Genomic DNA, 16387 nt, shown 5'->3' with positions numbered 1-16387 from the left:
AGCTTTCAGTTTTTCATCTGTAAAATGAGAACACTTATACCTATTCTGCAGAATAAACATTGTGTTAGAAATATATAGAAAGAACCTAGCAAACTGCTTGGACATTCAGTAAAGGCTAACTATTCCTTTGTTCCTTACTATTAACACTCCAAAGACTTTCACTCTTCTCCATCTAAATAACCCACTCATTCATTCATACCACAACCTTGTTATCACCCAGAACTCTTGATTTAATTTCTATCATCTATCATAATTTCTTGCTTCTCCGTTGTTCCGTATAAATGTATACTTTATACACATATAAATGTTTGCTCCTGAACTCGTAATTCCTGACCATTATCAGACGCTACTTATCATGGTTCATGATTTCAAATATTTCAACCACTGTTGACTAATTCTTAAGTATCCCCGATGTTTATAAAATTTACTCTGATAAGTATTAATCCAAGATGGATTCAACAGTCCTTTCATTTTACAACTGTTCACACCATGCCAGGCCTTGATAGAAAAAGCTGATTTGAATATGCATGCAATCATTATATTGAAGGAATGGGACTCTATATAAAAAGCCAAAGAGGGACTTCCCTAATGGTCCTGCGGTTAAGACTTCGCCTTCCAATGCAGGGGGTGTCGGTTCAATCCCTGGTCGGGGAGCTAAGATACCACACACCTCACGGCCAAAAAACCGAAACATTAAACAGAAGCAATATTGTAACAAATTCAATGAAGACTTTAAAAATGGTCCACATAAAAAAAAACTTAAAAAAAAAAACAAACAAAGTAAGCAATATTTTCCTTTCTCTCCTCCGCTTCTTCAAAATGAATTTGCTCTAGACTTTCTTCGCTAAAACTCCCATTAAATCTTGAAAATATATTGACACAGACACCGGCTGGCTGGATCCACATTTTAATTAAGATTACCACAATTCAGTACAGAGAGGTGATGGCCCAGCTACAAACTCCATCTCTTATCCCCCGCAGAAGCCAAGGGTTACCCAGTGAGATGAACACAGAAGTAACAGAATGGGATTTCTGGAAACCTCCTGAGCTTCCTACAGCCAGGTTTCTTGTTTGCAGAGAAAATAAACCAGCAATCTGTTTTCATCACTCTTTACTTGGCTGGTATTAATCATATTTGAACACAACTTCAAGCCTACAGGTCCCATAACTTTTCCATTCACCTTTATATATACAATTTTTATACCTAAAAACAGTCTCAGTTAATCAAATATTGAATTTCTTCAACCTGGATAAGTTTATATCCTCAGAGAGATTTTGGGCTAATGATACACACACACACACACACACACACACACACCCCACACACAATTTTCAGATAGCTTTTTTAACCTCACTTTTAGAACAGGAGGGTATTTTATATCTTCTGCTTTTTCTCAATGTTAAGAAGGCTCTTGATTTATTTATCAGTCATTTCACTTATCCAAAGTAGACTCTTCACTTTTTCTTACTTTGCTCTCCAAATCACTCCCATGGCCCCTTCACTCTTTGCATAAATATCAACTTGTACTTTACCAAGAGAAAAGTGGTCATCTAGTGCAACTCTCAAATTTTCTCTATCTGCAAACTCAATTGTCTCTATTTATATTTAATATCCCTTTTGTCTCAAGTGAAAGATACCACCATCTTTTCAAAGATAAATTGCATGACTCTGATCTTCTCTGTGTCTGTTTTTTTGAGAATCAAGCTTCAACATTCAGATTTTTCTTATTTTCAAATTTCACAGATTCCTCCCCTTCTGTCTGTAAGCATACTTATATGTCCTTCATTCTCAAAAATAAACAAAAATGAAAAAATAAGTCTTTAGTAGTATTCCGTACTTCTCTTTCACTGTTGTACCAAACTTCATAGTAGACACATTTCTTGCCAGTTTCTCATTTCCTAATCACTCTTTAACACTGTAGTCTTTACTCAATCCAACACAGATTCTATAGCATCTGTTCTCACAAAAGTAAACCAATGGCTACTAATACACAAATACAAGACAGTTTTAATTCTTTGAGTCTCTGAAGAATTTCACATTTTTTTCCTGGATCTCTTCATCACTTCTTTCGACCTAATTTTCAGATTTCTAGTGGTGAAGGCCAGGAGTCTACATTTTTAGCAAACTCTATCGGCACTTTTGACACACATAAAAGATACAGAACTACTGGAAATAAGGGCTGAAGTAACACGAGAAAACAATTGGATTAAACAATAATCTAGTTTTAGGAAAACAAACCCTACTTTAATAGTTATTTAAAAACATTTGTCATCTTGGGCTTCCCTGGTGGCGCAGTGGTTGAGAGTCCGCCTGCCGATGCAGGGGACACGGGTTCGTGCCCCGGTCCGGGAAGATCCCACATGCCGCGGAGCGGCTGGGCCCGTGAGCCATGGCCGCTGAGCCTGTGCATCCAGAGCCTGTGCTCCGCAGCGGGAGAGGCCACAGCAGTGAGAGGCCCACGTAACGCAAAAAAAAAAAAAAAAAAAAAAAAAAATTTGTCATCTTCTCCTTTTCATTAACTAATCCTAAACTAAATATCAAGGTTGAATTGAGAGATGGAGTATATTACAATATTTAAAGCTTCATAATAGATGGAACCAGTTTTAATTAAAGTTACCAGGACAACCAGAGGGAGACAGGATATACCATAATTGAAAAAGTGTCACTAGAAAAAGCTGTTTATGATAACCTTGATCCTGTTTCCTTTGAGCAAAATGTCTAGAGACATCCATTTACTCAGCAGGTCCCCTTGGCTGGGCTGGTTGGTGAATAATGAGACCACGGGTTTCATTCACCTCCATCGCTCTGGAGGCACCACTGGAGGCGGCACTGTTTTATTGAAAAGCTTTCTCCTATAAACTGTTCATTAACCCTTGCAGATTTTTCAGCCTAGATCAGGCTACAGTAAATGTTAATAACAATGTTAAATAATTTTTCTTCTTTGCTTCCAAACATTGATTTGAGATCATTTAAAAGTAATTCAACAATATTAGCAGGATAATCATCATACTGAGCCAGTTTCTAACACACAGAAAAAGCAAGTGTCGGAAAAATAGTCATTTACAGATCTAGCTTTGAAATAAAGGGCTGAAATTACCAGTGTGGGCTTAGAGGGAAAAAAAGAAAATAGATTTGGAAACAGAAGTCCTAAAATTGAATTCCACCACTACCTCAGGTTATCTATACAGTCTTCAGCAAAAACCTTGGTCCCCTCTGAATTTTCCTAAGTTACAAAACAAGAGTAAATACATTTTTTTAAGGTGCCTATGTCATAGATTTCTGGAAGAGCCTAATGTACATGAATCATCAGAATCATAACATTTTTGTACAGTCCCAAAAACAAAACAAAGCCAAATAAACAACTATTTGAGTGCAAACTCTGTTTTGCTAGCAAAGGGATGGGTTTAGTGCAAAAGCAAGTGATTTTTTTTTTTTTAATCAATTTCTCTTTCAGCTCTTCCTAAGGCTGGTTTGATGGAGCAGATCAAAGACCATGGCACAAAATGAATGTGAATAAAAAGTCAAAATAAATGCTGAAATTGAAAAAGAAAATATTGGTCAAAGTAGTTTAAACATATAACTAACACAAGGTAAGCATAAAGCAATGAAATAAGTGGTATTTTAGTTTTTAATCAACAGGCTATAAAAGACAGAATTAAAATTTTAATGTTCAAATACATAAAAACTGTGTACATGCATGCACAAAAAATTATTGCAGATACTGAAGAGTAATCATTCTACTAAAAAAAAAATCTCTAGTTCATCTTCTTTTTAAAAAAGCTGAATTAAACATAAACTGTTAGGTAATTTATTTAGTACATATGTAAGAAAAAACAGTTCTATTTACTTCTCTTTCATAGATTTTAGATCTATATTTTCAAAGGTATCTTAGGTTGAGAACCTTGATGCTAAAGAACAGTAACAGTTTTAAGTCTTCACATTCAAATAAAAATGAAATTTTTTTCAATACTGTATATTTTATTTCATTGAATCATTTTCTGAAAGTGCTTCACTGATATAGGAGTCACTGACAAATTCATACCCTTCCAGAATATTCTATCAACTGCCACATCCAATTCTTAATCAGTCTGAATGAACAGTAGTTTACAGCATACTACTTAGCCTTTGTGTCTTCCTAGTTATGATTATACACTTCTTTAGACCGAAGGATATATTTGTGTAATAGGTAAGAATGAGAACTTAAAGTTGGACACACCTGAATTTGAATCCTCTTACATTCTTACTACTCAAAATATAGTCTTTGTACCAGGACCATCACCTGGGAGCTTATTAGAAATGCAGCATCTCTGACCACATCTACTGAATAGAAATCTGCATTTTAACAAGAGCCAGGGGTGAACCAAATGCACATTAAAGTTTGAGAAACACTGGCCTACACTGCTTGTTAAATACATTTCCTTGGGCAAGTTAAAGGAATCCTCAAAGACCCAGCTTCCTCATTGAAAAATGAGACTAATAATGTTGTCTAGAGCACAGCATTATTGTGAGAAATAATCAGGTAATGCTACTTGGTAAACACTCAGTAAGATCTGACATGAAATTTTATGATCTACCTCAAATTTGTATATTCAAGGTATTTTCCAATATATTTATTTATGTAATTACATTGGTACCCCACCCAGATAAATTAAAGCTCCTTTAATCCAGAAGTCTGTCTGAGTATAAGCCTCCAACAAAATAGAAGTAAATTAATAATGCCATCTTGCATTGATTTACAATACAATACAGCACCTGTTTTTCAATTAGACTCAAAATATTTCTCTTCCAAATAATGTATTTTATTTTCATAGAATCGAAAAAGCTAAATAAAGAATCTAGTTTGAAAACAAACATGAATCCTTCTCCCTCACATAAAATCTAAATAATTCTACATTTAATTAGTCATTGTGTTTTCTGTATTCTGCCATTATCTGCTTAAGATATTCACTGATTGCACAGGACTCAAATAATGCACCAGGTGTCTAGACCTTCAATTCCAAATGATAAAACAGAAAGTCTCATTAGGCTCCCATTTTAATCCAATTAAGGCAAGATACATCCTACTTCATTCTATGACCTTTTTCAAAGGACTGTGATATCCAGATTACCTGCTTCCTACATCTGGAGAAAAAAATGTAAGCTGATAAAAATCAATATAAATGGAATCATTTTCAGTTGTCATTAGTGAATATTAATCACTTAAGTAGAAAGTACCTAATTTCTATTAGATAAACTTTTAATGAAAACATATTACATCCGTAAATGATGCTTTAAAAGGGTATTCACATACCCATAATTGAAGATAATAATGCTTTGAATCTTCCAGTCATGAAAGTTTACCTTACCATTTACACGTTTCTTCAAAATTGTTTCATAGAAGACCTTAATAGACTTTTCTCCAAAGAAGACATACAGATGGCCAGCAGGCACATGAAAAAATGCTCAGCATCACTAATTATTAGAGAAATGCAAATCAAAACTACAATGAGGTACCATCTCACACCAATCAAAATGGCCACCATTAAAAAGTCTGCAAGTAACAAATGCTGGAGAGGGTGTGGAAAAAAGGGAACCCTCCTACACTGTTGGTGGGAGTGCAAGTTGGTGTAGCCACTATGGAAAACAGTATGGAGGTTCATCAGAAAACTCAAAACAGAGTTACCATATGATCCAGCAATCCCACTCCTGGGCATATACCCAGACAAAACTATAATTCAAAAAGATAAAGGCACCCCCTATGTTCATAGCAGCACTATTCACAATAGCCAAAACATGGAAACAACCTAAAAGTCCATTGACAGATGAAGAAGATGTGGTACGTATATACAATGGAATACTACTCAGCCATAAAAAGGAACAAAATAATGCCATATGCAGCAACAAAGATGCAACTAAAGATTATCATACTAAGTGAAGTAAAGTCAGAAAGAGAAAGACAAATACCATATGATATCACTTACATATGGAATCTAAAATATGGCATAAATGAACCTATCTACAAAACAGAAACAGACTCACAGACATAGACAACAGACCTGTGGTTGCCAAGGGGCAGGAGGGAAGGGAGAACGATAGACTGGGAGTTTGGAGTTAGTAGAGACAAACTATTACATTTAGAATAGATAAACAACAAGGTCCTACTGTAGAGCACAGGGAACTATACCCAGTATGCTGGGATAAACCGTAACGGAAAAGAATAATCAAAAAAGGGTATATATGTGTATAACTGAGCCACTTTGCTGTACAGAAGAAATTAGCACAACACTGTAAATCAACTATACATCAATTAAAAAGAAATTGAGTGTTTCAACTTCTGGCAATATGGCATACCAAATATTCCAAAGGACCCTCCTATTTCAACAAGATCCTGGATATTTTAAGAAACATAAAAATGTATAAGGGCCAAAAAAAAAAAAAACAAGGACAATTTCTGAGTGCCAAGATATATATATAATACATTAAGCTAAAAATCTGAGCTGTAAGTGATAAGTAAACAGGGAATTCAGAGTTATCCTGGAACAAACACCTGTAACAGTGCCGAGATCTGTAGAATAAGAGGAGCTAAACTTCAGCTCCAGCATTACTTCTAACAAAAGATGCATAAGAACTTTATGAAGAAATTTTTAAACTTTATTAAATGGCATTAAAGTAGCTAAGTGGAAAGAATATCATGTTTATCAATAGAAAGACAAAATATCATAATGATATCAATTCTTCCAAATTTGGTCTGAGTCAAAGCAATACCATTCAAAATCCCAGTAAAATTTTTTTGCATAATAGCATGCTGAATCTAAAATTTAGATACAGTATGAAGGTTCAAGAATACTCAAGATCCTTTTGAGGAGGAACATGGTGAGAAGGTGTGTCTACCAGCTTGATAAATGGGCTTCACTGGGGGAAGGTAAACTATTTAATAAATGGCCCCAGGAAAACTGATTAGAAAAAAATTTAATTTGTATTGCAACTTAAAACTATATACTAAGGCTTCCCTGGTGGCTCAGTGGTTAAGAATCTGCCTGTCAATGCAGGGGACATGGGTTCGAGGCCTGGTCCGGGAAGATCCCACATGCCCTGGAGCAACTAAACCCGTGCACCACAACTACTGAGCCTGCGCTCTAGAGCCTGTGTGCCACAACTACTGAGCCCGCGTGCTACAACTACTGAAGCCCACGCACCCTAGAGCCCATGCTCTGCAACAAGAGAAGCCACCGCAATGAGAAGCCCACACACCACAACAAAGAGTAGCCCCCACTTGCCGTAACTAGAGAAAGCCGCACATAGCAACGAAGAACCAAAGCAGCCAAAAATAAATAAATAAATTTATAAAATTATTTTTTAAAAGTATGTACTAATATTAGCTGTAGGTGGGTTAAATAAATCTGAAAGAAATGGAACCTTTTAGAATACTTAAAAAATATTTATAACCTCAGGGTAGGGAAGCCTTTCTTAAACAAAACACACCCCAAAATACTAATAATTTTTTTTAAGTTGACTCTGCATCAAAATTGAGAACTTACTTTATCAAAATATACCATAAAGACAACGAAAAGACAAGTCACAAACTGGAAAAAGATATTTGCACCACATGTAACTTAAATAAATTACCATCAAGAATAGATAACTTACAGATCAATTTAAACCATTAAAATGTGCAAAAGGTAGGAAGAGATATGTCACTGATGAGGAAACAAGAATGGTCAGTGAATATAAAACAAGATGTCCACCTCATTAGTAATAAGCAGAGGTACCATTTGGTACCCATTTGGTTACCTATAATTAAGAAGTCTGATACTGCCACTTCTCAGCCAGAATATGGACCAATGCGGACTCAAATATTGCTAGTGGAGGTCAAAATTGATGCAACTATTTGGGAAAATCATTGTCATACTTGTATAGAGGTGATTCTGTGAATACTCTACAGTCAGGTAATTCTACTGTCACGTACTGACCCTACAGATATTCTTGCACATGTGTACCAGGAGACCTGTTCCAAGAAAATGTAGCCACCCTGTTCATGGCAGCACCTATTTGGAAACAATCCAAATAATAACTTACCAGCAGAGAATAAATGAATAAATTAAGATATATCCTCAGAAAATAGTATTTTACCATGAATAAAAATGAATTAAAGCTAAGCATCTAGATAAATCATGCAAACATAATGACAGAATAATGCAAGTGGCTGATGACTACATATAGCATAATGTGATTTTAATAAAGCTGATAAACAAGCAAGCTAACACATGTTTAGCAAAACATTTACGTGAGGTACAGCTACTTTTAGAGAGCAAAGAAATGAGTAATGAAATGTCTAGCGTATTGGCTACCTCTGGCAGGGAGGGGGGGTGATGAGATAGGAAAGTACTACAAAGGCAGCTTTAAGGATGCTGGCAATATTCATGGGTTTTACATTGTATGATCGATTTAAACATGATTATTATGCATCATAACTTATATATGCATAAAAAGATGTATGTACCAATTAAATTACGATTTCTCTGTATTTAAATCACCTAATATAAAAAATAAACTAATAATTAGATATAAGCTAACTCATTATTTGCTGTTCATAATTCATCTTTTATGAACTCAGTTTCTCAGGTAAAGAAAGCATACTAAAGAAAACCTCCAAATAAAACATGAAAGATAAATAATAAATGAGTAATGGAAAATAATAAAATGAGCAGATACAATTTAAACTCACCACCAGGGCTTTGGATCTGTTGCTCAGAAGTTTCTCAATATCCCTGGCTGCAATTTCCACCAGCTGGCGTGCATTATTTGGTTCCACAGTATACAAATCTTGGTATTTCTCATAAATCTGTATGAAGGGAAAATAAATAAGAACAATAATTGCTTATTTGGTTCCTAAATGCACATTAGAATATATTTAAAACCATAAACAACTGATTTGAAAGGCAACCCCTTTCCTTTCTTCATCTTGATCTTTTCTGAGTTTAGGTGTGTCCGAAATATGTATATAAATATCAATTTGCTGTAAGACCACAAGCTCACCAAAATAGTGTGTCATGTTAATAGGTTGTAAAACATCTTGTACCACAGTGGTTTGTGTATGCAATTTTGTGACCTGAAGTTGTACCCCCAACCTCAAAACCTGGTATTAACTGCCTTCAGCATTTTAAAGAAAGAGGGAGGCCATTCTAGAAAACAGAAGGAGAATTTAAGCACAGGATGTCAAACCTGGAGGATGTGTGCAGTGAACAAAGGTCGGGGGAAGGGGAATGCGATACGGTGATGAGGGAGACTTGCACTTTTTCCCTCGCTGCAATCACTGAGGCTAAAGACTATGCTGCTAAGCTTTAGGACCAGAAAGAGAGACACGGAGAATGAAACCCCTCCCCTGCTCAGGTTCATCCTGGTGACACAGGGAGCTTCATTTCAGAGAAGAGGAAGGTCACTGAGCTCTACATTAAAGTTTGGTTAAAGCTGTAATACTATAAACATTTTTATTATGAAACTGAATTTTTTTTTTTAACTCACCAAATAAAACTATACTGAAAGTAAGCTAGACAGCAATAGGAAAACAACTACGATTCTGGCTCACGTCAGTGTTTATGGAAGGAATTCCCCGCAGTGGCAATAAGATGCACCTGGTTTACCGAGCTTGTACTCTCCTGGCAAGAGAGGAAGAATTAAAGAAAGGAGGGAAAAAAAAAAAAAAAATTAGTGACTGTGTTTGTGACTGGAGGGCTGAGCTGAGAAGGAAATCCCTTATGCATCCAACAGATGGGTTGCACATGCATGACTAAACAATCTCTGAAAGCCAGGGACTGGCAGGTTTCTACCGTCTTATGAGAAGTGAAACCAGGCACAAGCAGGAACCAGTTCAACCCTGCTTTTTACTGGCATAACGCCAGCATTCTGTGTTACTACCAACAGGTTCTACAGCCCGTTCCCAGCTGAGCATGGATGCTGCTGGTGAACACTGGCTTCAAAAGGACACAAATACATATGCTAATATTTATTCTTTTAAGTATTTTGGTTTTACATGAAGTTATACATTTTTATTTAAGTGATTAAAAACACACCAATATTTTAATTAATAAATTTAAAACAATTAACTATAATTAAATTAATAAACTAATCAATAGTTTTTTAAGATTTCAATCAAACTCTTACTGCTAAAATTATCCTTTTCAAACCATGAGGCTTTTCTCACATTTGTTTGAATTCTGACCTTGTAGGTTTTCATTCCAACTATTCAAGGCACAATAACTTAGTCATATAAAATTCCCATATTTAGTTTCATTCAGGATTCCTGCATATTACTGGATTGCTTCTGCTTTCTTCTACTGATAAGTAGATTATTGAGTCCTATTTTTAAAGACCCAGGTTATCTATGAAGAACTCCCTCCAACGCAAGGCTGCCTCTTTCATTTCAGCCTAAAATGCCATCCAGGAACATGTACTCCTGAACAGATGAATTGATTTTGGAGTAAAAACTGATAAACCTCAACATCACTTTAATTGATCCAGGATATTTAGTTCTTTGCAGCAAAACGGATATAGCTAATTGGTGTGAAAGGCAGTTGTGCTTTGTACCATTAATATCTTGTCCATTTCTGTCTGAAGTCTAACCTCCTTCCTGTGGTATAGGAACTCGAATAGAATTGAGAGTTGGTAAAGATTAGTTCAGGATGCACAATCTCTACTTCGCATTATATACTACAGTTAATGGCATTTATTAGTCATTATCTATGTGTGCCAGACACATTACAGGTGCTATAAAGAATGAATGAATTATAAATCAGAAGAAACAATTTTAGTTCAAGTATATGTGTATTCTCAAATAGATACAGAATATTCTCACAAGTTCTGTTTATAGTGTAATTTTTAAATGCACAGAAAATAAAAAATAAGGTCTAGGTTGCAAATAAACTATAATAAATAAAGGAAAGGAAGCTTAAGTCTAGGTCCCCAATGTAAATATCCTACTGTATACTTTTTTATGTATAAAACCACATTTGAAATGTTTTCTTTGTATTAAAAATGAATTAGAACCATATAACTGCCCCCACCAAAAGAACTGGACCTTGCTTCTGATTTCAAAGAATGCGATATTATTTTCTGTTGCATGAGATATTGTGAAGGCTCTCAAAAAGTCTCCTGGTGTATGTTTAGTAAACAATTTTCAGAGTAGAAGGTTTCACATGGATGTTTAAGATGATATATTTCCATAATTTACAGATATTTATAATTCTTTCCACCACTAAAATAAACCACATTTCTACAATATTTAACATGTTAACATATGAATATTTTAAACAGGGTCTAAAGTATCTTTTCTTTTCCTCTTCCTAGTTTTTTTTTCCTTTTTAAAAAATTAATTATCTGCTTTACCATTTTACCCAATGTTTTTCCTGCAAGAAAAACAGCATGGTGGAAATAATATGAGTTTCTGGCACCAGATAGAGCTCAATTCAAATCACATGTCAACTCCTCACACTCTATGTGACATTGGCTTCCATTTCTTCTACTAGAAAGAACGCAGCACATAAAGAGAATTCAAGACAGGATCTTTTTCCTCCTGACTGATATATTAATATGCTTTAATTTTTTGTATAGTTCAAACCTCCTCACTGCCACCCTTGACACTAGTTTTGACAAAAAGAATACCTGTTGCTTGTACATTCTTTCTTTCCTACAATCTTAATTAACTGGCTTTAATGTTCTTTCACTACTAAATTCACAGGCCAAGTTTTGCTGTGATGAAAACAGAGACTATGGTTTCCCTACCCTTTTCACTGGAAACTTCTTTCTAAGTCTCTTTGCTCTAAATAAGTCCATGGTTTTTCAGAATAATACATTTAAAATTACTTCATATGTAATATCTAAAAAGTGACATCACTCATTGATATAATCGCTTAGTAAACATACCTAAAGAAATGTTTCAGAAGTCATAATACTTAGTATTACACCATGGAATTATGCCATGAAATAATACCAATACCCCAGAGGTGTTTACTAAAAGCTAGATAGGCTTCCAAGTTTTGGATGACCTAGACGACTATATTAGCAATCACATTCAGGCAGCTACTCTGAGGTGTTTCACATACATCATTTACTCACTTTAAGAAATCTAAAAAATACCTTTAATTAACCAATTGTATTAGCGAGAACAGTAGGTTTCAGGCTTTGGAATATCAGAGTGGAGGGAGTTTAAAACCCATTTCACATCATTCAGGAGCAAACCACTGCCTAGAGCAGCAGGCGACATGATAATGTGTCACGTTTAGGTAAAGGGGGTCTGCAGTGCCACTGTAAGCCCAGGACCTTCCTTGGCTTCAGCAGGATGTAGAGAAATAGGAAAGCCCCTTAGGATGAACAAGAAAGGGAGCTGAGAATTAAGGATCAGTATGTCTGCTAGGAGACCGTCTCGGTGCGGGTTCAGGGGGATCCTAATGCAGAGAGAGAGATGGACAGTGGAAAGCAGAGTTCCAGCTGAAGGACGATGGTGACAATCATCCAGAGCTGAGGCACCCTACACAGGCGGGAGAGACTGGCCAAGTTCTTAGCAGCAATTACATTAATAACCATATCAAGAGAACAGAAGAGAGCAAATACACCAGATATCTTGCCACATAAGTTTCCCCTTGCACCCAGATGCCCAGGAGAAAAGTTAAGAAAATCAGAGAATATTGAAAGAGAGTTGGAACTTAGAATTTATTGAAAACATAATTGACCACAAGAGGCTGTTTTAAACTGAAAGAGACTAACCTTGAAATGCTGAGACTAATTTTTTTCCCCTCCTGGGAGAGAGAATGGTAGCCCATGGTAAGTTAAGTTCCCTAAAGAGAAACAAAGTCAAATTTCTGCATATTAAATTTTAAATATGAAAATTTTGACAGCCCCTTCCCTCAGTGCTTTTACATTTACTTCCCTCCACTGGAACTTGTCCTGGACAAGCCATCAAGACCGCTGCCATCTTTCTGAAGGAAGTTTCTCCTTGGACAGTCCCTGATGAAACAGGAGTTTCCTTACAAATGGGTAGCAATATTCTAATGTAAGACCTTGCCCCTGGCCCCTACCTAATTGCATCAGGGCATATCAGACCTTGAAGCAGCTAATTTCTGAATTAATGGCCTGTGAGGAGTCAGGTACAAAGGATCCGTATAAGCAAGGATAATATATTGAACCAATCAGGTTCTCTCACCATAGGATGACAGTTGGATGGATCAAGGGCAGAAGCAGCATCAAAAGTGAGAAGGAGAAAGGAGGAAAACAGCCTTCAGATACTATTGAGTGACATAAGTGATGGCTGTGGTAGAATAATGACCTTCCAAGGATACTCACATCCTAATCTCTAGAACCTGTGACTATGTTGTTTCACGGCAAAGGGGAATTAAGTTTGCAGAAGAAGTTTTGCTAATCAGCTGCACTTAAAGAGATTATCCTGGGGCTTCCCTGGTGGCGCAGTGGTTGAGAGTCAGCCTGCCGATGCAGGGGACACGGGTTCGTGCCCCGGTCCGGGAAGATCCCACATGCCACGGAGCGGCTGAGCCCGTGAGTCATGGCCGCTGAGCCTGCGCGTCCGGAGCCTGTGCTCCACAACGGGAGAGGCCACAACAGTGAGAGGCCCGTGTACCGCCAAAAAAAAAAAAAGAGAGAGAGATTATCCTGTATTGTCCTGGTGAGTACAATGTAATCACAAAGGTCCTAAAAATGGAAGAGGAAAATGTAACCATGCAAGAGAAAACCAGAGAGAGATGGCAGCGTGAGAAGAAATCAGCCCGTGTTGCTGGCTTTCAAGAGGGAGGAAAGGGGCCATGAGCCAAGGAAAGGACTTCTGATCTATAGCATTGTAACATAATAGATCTGTGTTATGCCAATAAATATACAGTAATTTGTCACCCTAACAAGAGAAAACTAACACAGTGAGTTAGCTGTGAAGAGCCCCCAGCTGAGAGGCAAACAATACTCAGCCTTTGGGGCTGCCTTGGCTGTGGACCTGCCCTTCCACTGCCCAAACTATCTTCTAAATGCCTTGAATTCTGGCTGAAACCCAGGCTCTTCCTGAGTTCCCTTAAATGTACTACCTTTATTTTTCTTTTACGGGTAGTTCTATGATACACTCCCCAAGTGACTCACTCTACCAAAAACTAGAAATGCTAAGAAGCATTTTTGTAAGTTGTGATTAACATTATTTATTAACTACTACTTTGCATGTCCATTTCATTAGTCGCCAGATTCCTTTCACTGAAATGAAAAATGAGCTCTAGTGTAAGAAATGTACAATTTCCCTTAGACTTCATGATATAATGAAGTTATCTCAGGACTCCCATTATAACCTTCATAATTGTGTAGGATTCTGAAAAGAAATTTTAGACAGAAGAGCTAAAAATATAAAGAATAGATGGCACACTGTACAAAAATATGTATGAATTGGGTGAATAAATATGATTCCACCTCATAATAATGAAAGGTGGGATTAAGAGAAAATGTTACAATATAACCCTCATCATCATTCTAACTTCACGATCTTTGTTGGCTAAACTCATGTAACTTCAATACTAATGCAGGCAGGAAAAGAGATTCACTGTCCCCTCAACTGCTTTAGATATTCACAAAATCAGTTTTACTTTTAGTTGAACTTTGCAATGTGGGATGGTTTGGTTTGTTTTTTTTTCCTTATTAAGTGTTCCATGGGCTTTTGAAATACATGTTCCCTAGCAACTTAGAAAGTCTTGTTTCTAAAAGACGCATTAACACAAAAGTATGATATAATTTTCTTTCTTGGTCACTTTCAAGGATGAAAGTTCCCTTAAGAAATTTTACAATTCAAAAGTAAAGTCTTTCTTTTAATTTACCATAAATCTCATCATCATCTAAGCTGGCCAACACAGAGAGATGTTGAGATATGGGAAGAGTCCTTTATCTAAGGTAAAGAGTAACTAGTGACACTAAATCTGAATTGATGTTGGAATATATTTTACCAAAAACAAAGAAAAAAACCAACACCTACCTTCCTCCTTTGAAAATTAGCTGAATTTTAAAAAGTGAACTTTGCCATAAAAAATATGCAGTATTTCCTAGTTAACCCCTAAGCTCTTCAAACTCTCTCCTCTTCCCCTTTGATTAAAAAAGTGAATAACGCAATCTCTTAAACAAAAGTCAAGCTTTTGAAATGCGTTAGTTCTATTATACTGTCAGTTACGTCAGCTAACACAGTTGGGTAAAAAAGGAATGCCAACACCAACTGCTGAAATATATTAATCCAATACAGTTTGCGTAAATTTATGAAGATATAAGCACTCATCTAATAAGATGAAAGGCATTATATTAATATCATTAAAAGAATCAGATTTGATAGTCTACAACTTCATTTTAGGTAAATTACAGCCCCCCTCCTTTTTTTTCCTTTCCCCAATAACCTAGTTTTGTTTTTTTTGTTTTTAATTGGGGTATACTTGCTTTACAATGTTGTGTTAGTCTCTGCTGTACAATGAAGTGAACTCAGCTACACGTACACATACATTCCCTCCCTCTTGGACCTCCCTCCCCCACCATACTACCTTTGAAATTTTTATGGCTTCAGATTTCTATTTCGCTACCTTTAAGCATATGCAAACATCATCTAACATATAAGTATCGTGTTTATTATGTATTTCCTATTTCTCTTAACCACAATGTTAGTGTCAAGAGGACAGAGACTTTTGCCCATTTTGTTCACTGGTACAGTCCAGCACATAGTATAGTGCCTAGCATGCAGTGAGCACTCAGTAAATATTGATGGCATGAATGACTGAATGGACAGTGACACTGGTACTATGTCAGTCTTTTCTAGGAATGTGAATGCTTACTTTAACGAGGGCTTCCTTGTATTTTAAAATCAATATCTACTCTGAACCAAAAACAAATGAGGCTACGTAAAGACCTATGCAGTTACATAATGAAATATAAACACAACAACACCTAAATGATAATTAGATTCTAATAATAAATGTACAAAATAAGGTAATGATCAATATGAGGAAGAATATTAGAGGTATAGAAAATTGTGCTGTCAGAATTCAGAGGGAATTAAATCACATGGGTTATGATAGTCCAAAAACATGGTGAAAGATGGTATTACAGCCACGTTTCAGATGAAATGTGCACTAATAAGGAGAGAAAGAAATCTCAATGTGTGTGATACAAGGAATTATTGGACAATATTGAAAAGCAAATTGAGATACTATTACGAAGAGCTATAAAATTCAGGGTAGGGCTTCCCTGGTGGCTCAGTGGTTGAGAATCCGCCTGCCGATGCAGGGGACACGGGTTCGTGCCCCGGGTCCGGGAAGATCCCACATGCCGCGGAGCGGCTGGGCCCGTGAGCCATGGCCGCTGAGCCTGCGCGTCCGGAGCCTGTGCTCCGCAACGGGA

At 36.4% G+C, this 16387-nt stretch overlaps 1 protein-coding gene across 8 annotated transcripts in view; it reads right to left on the bottom strand.

Annotated features, from left to right (window-relative positions):
- CACNA2D1 (calcium voltage-gated channel auxiliary subunit alpha2delta 1) overlaps window positions 1-16387 on the bottom strand; it is a 507150-nt gene that overhangs the window by 386441 nt on the left and 104322 nt on the right. For all 8 annotated transcript variants that reach the window (XM_028490128.2, XM_028490135.2, XM_028490130.2 and 5 more), the window contains one exon: window positions 8706-8822. In XM_028490128.2, coding sequence (XP_028345929.1) covers window positions 8706-8822 — 117 coding nt within the window. The remainder of the gene's footprint in view (window positions 1-8705; window positions 8823-16387) is intronic.

The sequence above is a fragment of the Physeter macrocephalus genome, chromosome 5, assembly GCF_002837175.3.
Source record: "Physeter macrocephalus isolate SW-GA chromosome 5, ASM283717v5, whole genome shotgun sequence".
Lineage (NCBI taxonomy): Eukaryota > Metazoa > Chordata > Mammalia > Artiodactyla > Physeteridae > Physeter > Physeter macrocephalus.
The sequence above is the reverse complement of the archived record's forward strand: the minus strand, read 5'-3'. Positions and strand labels throughout refer to the sequence as shown.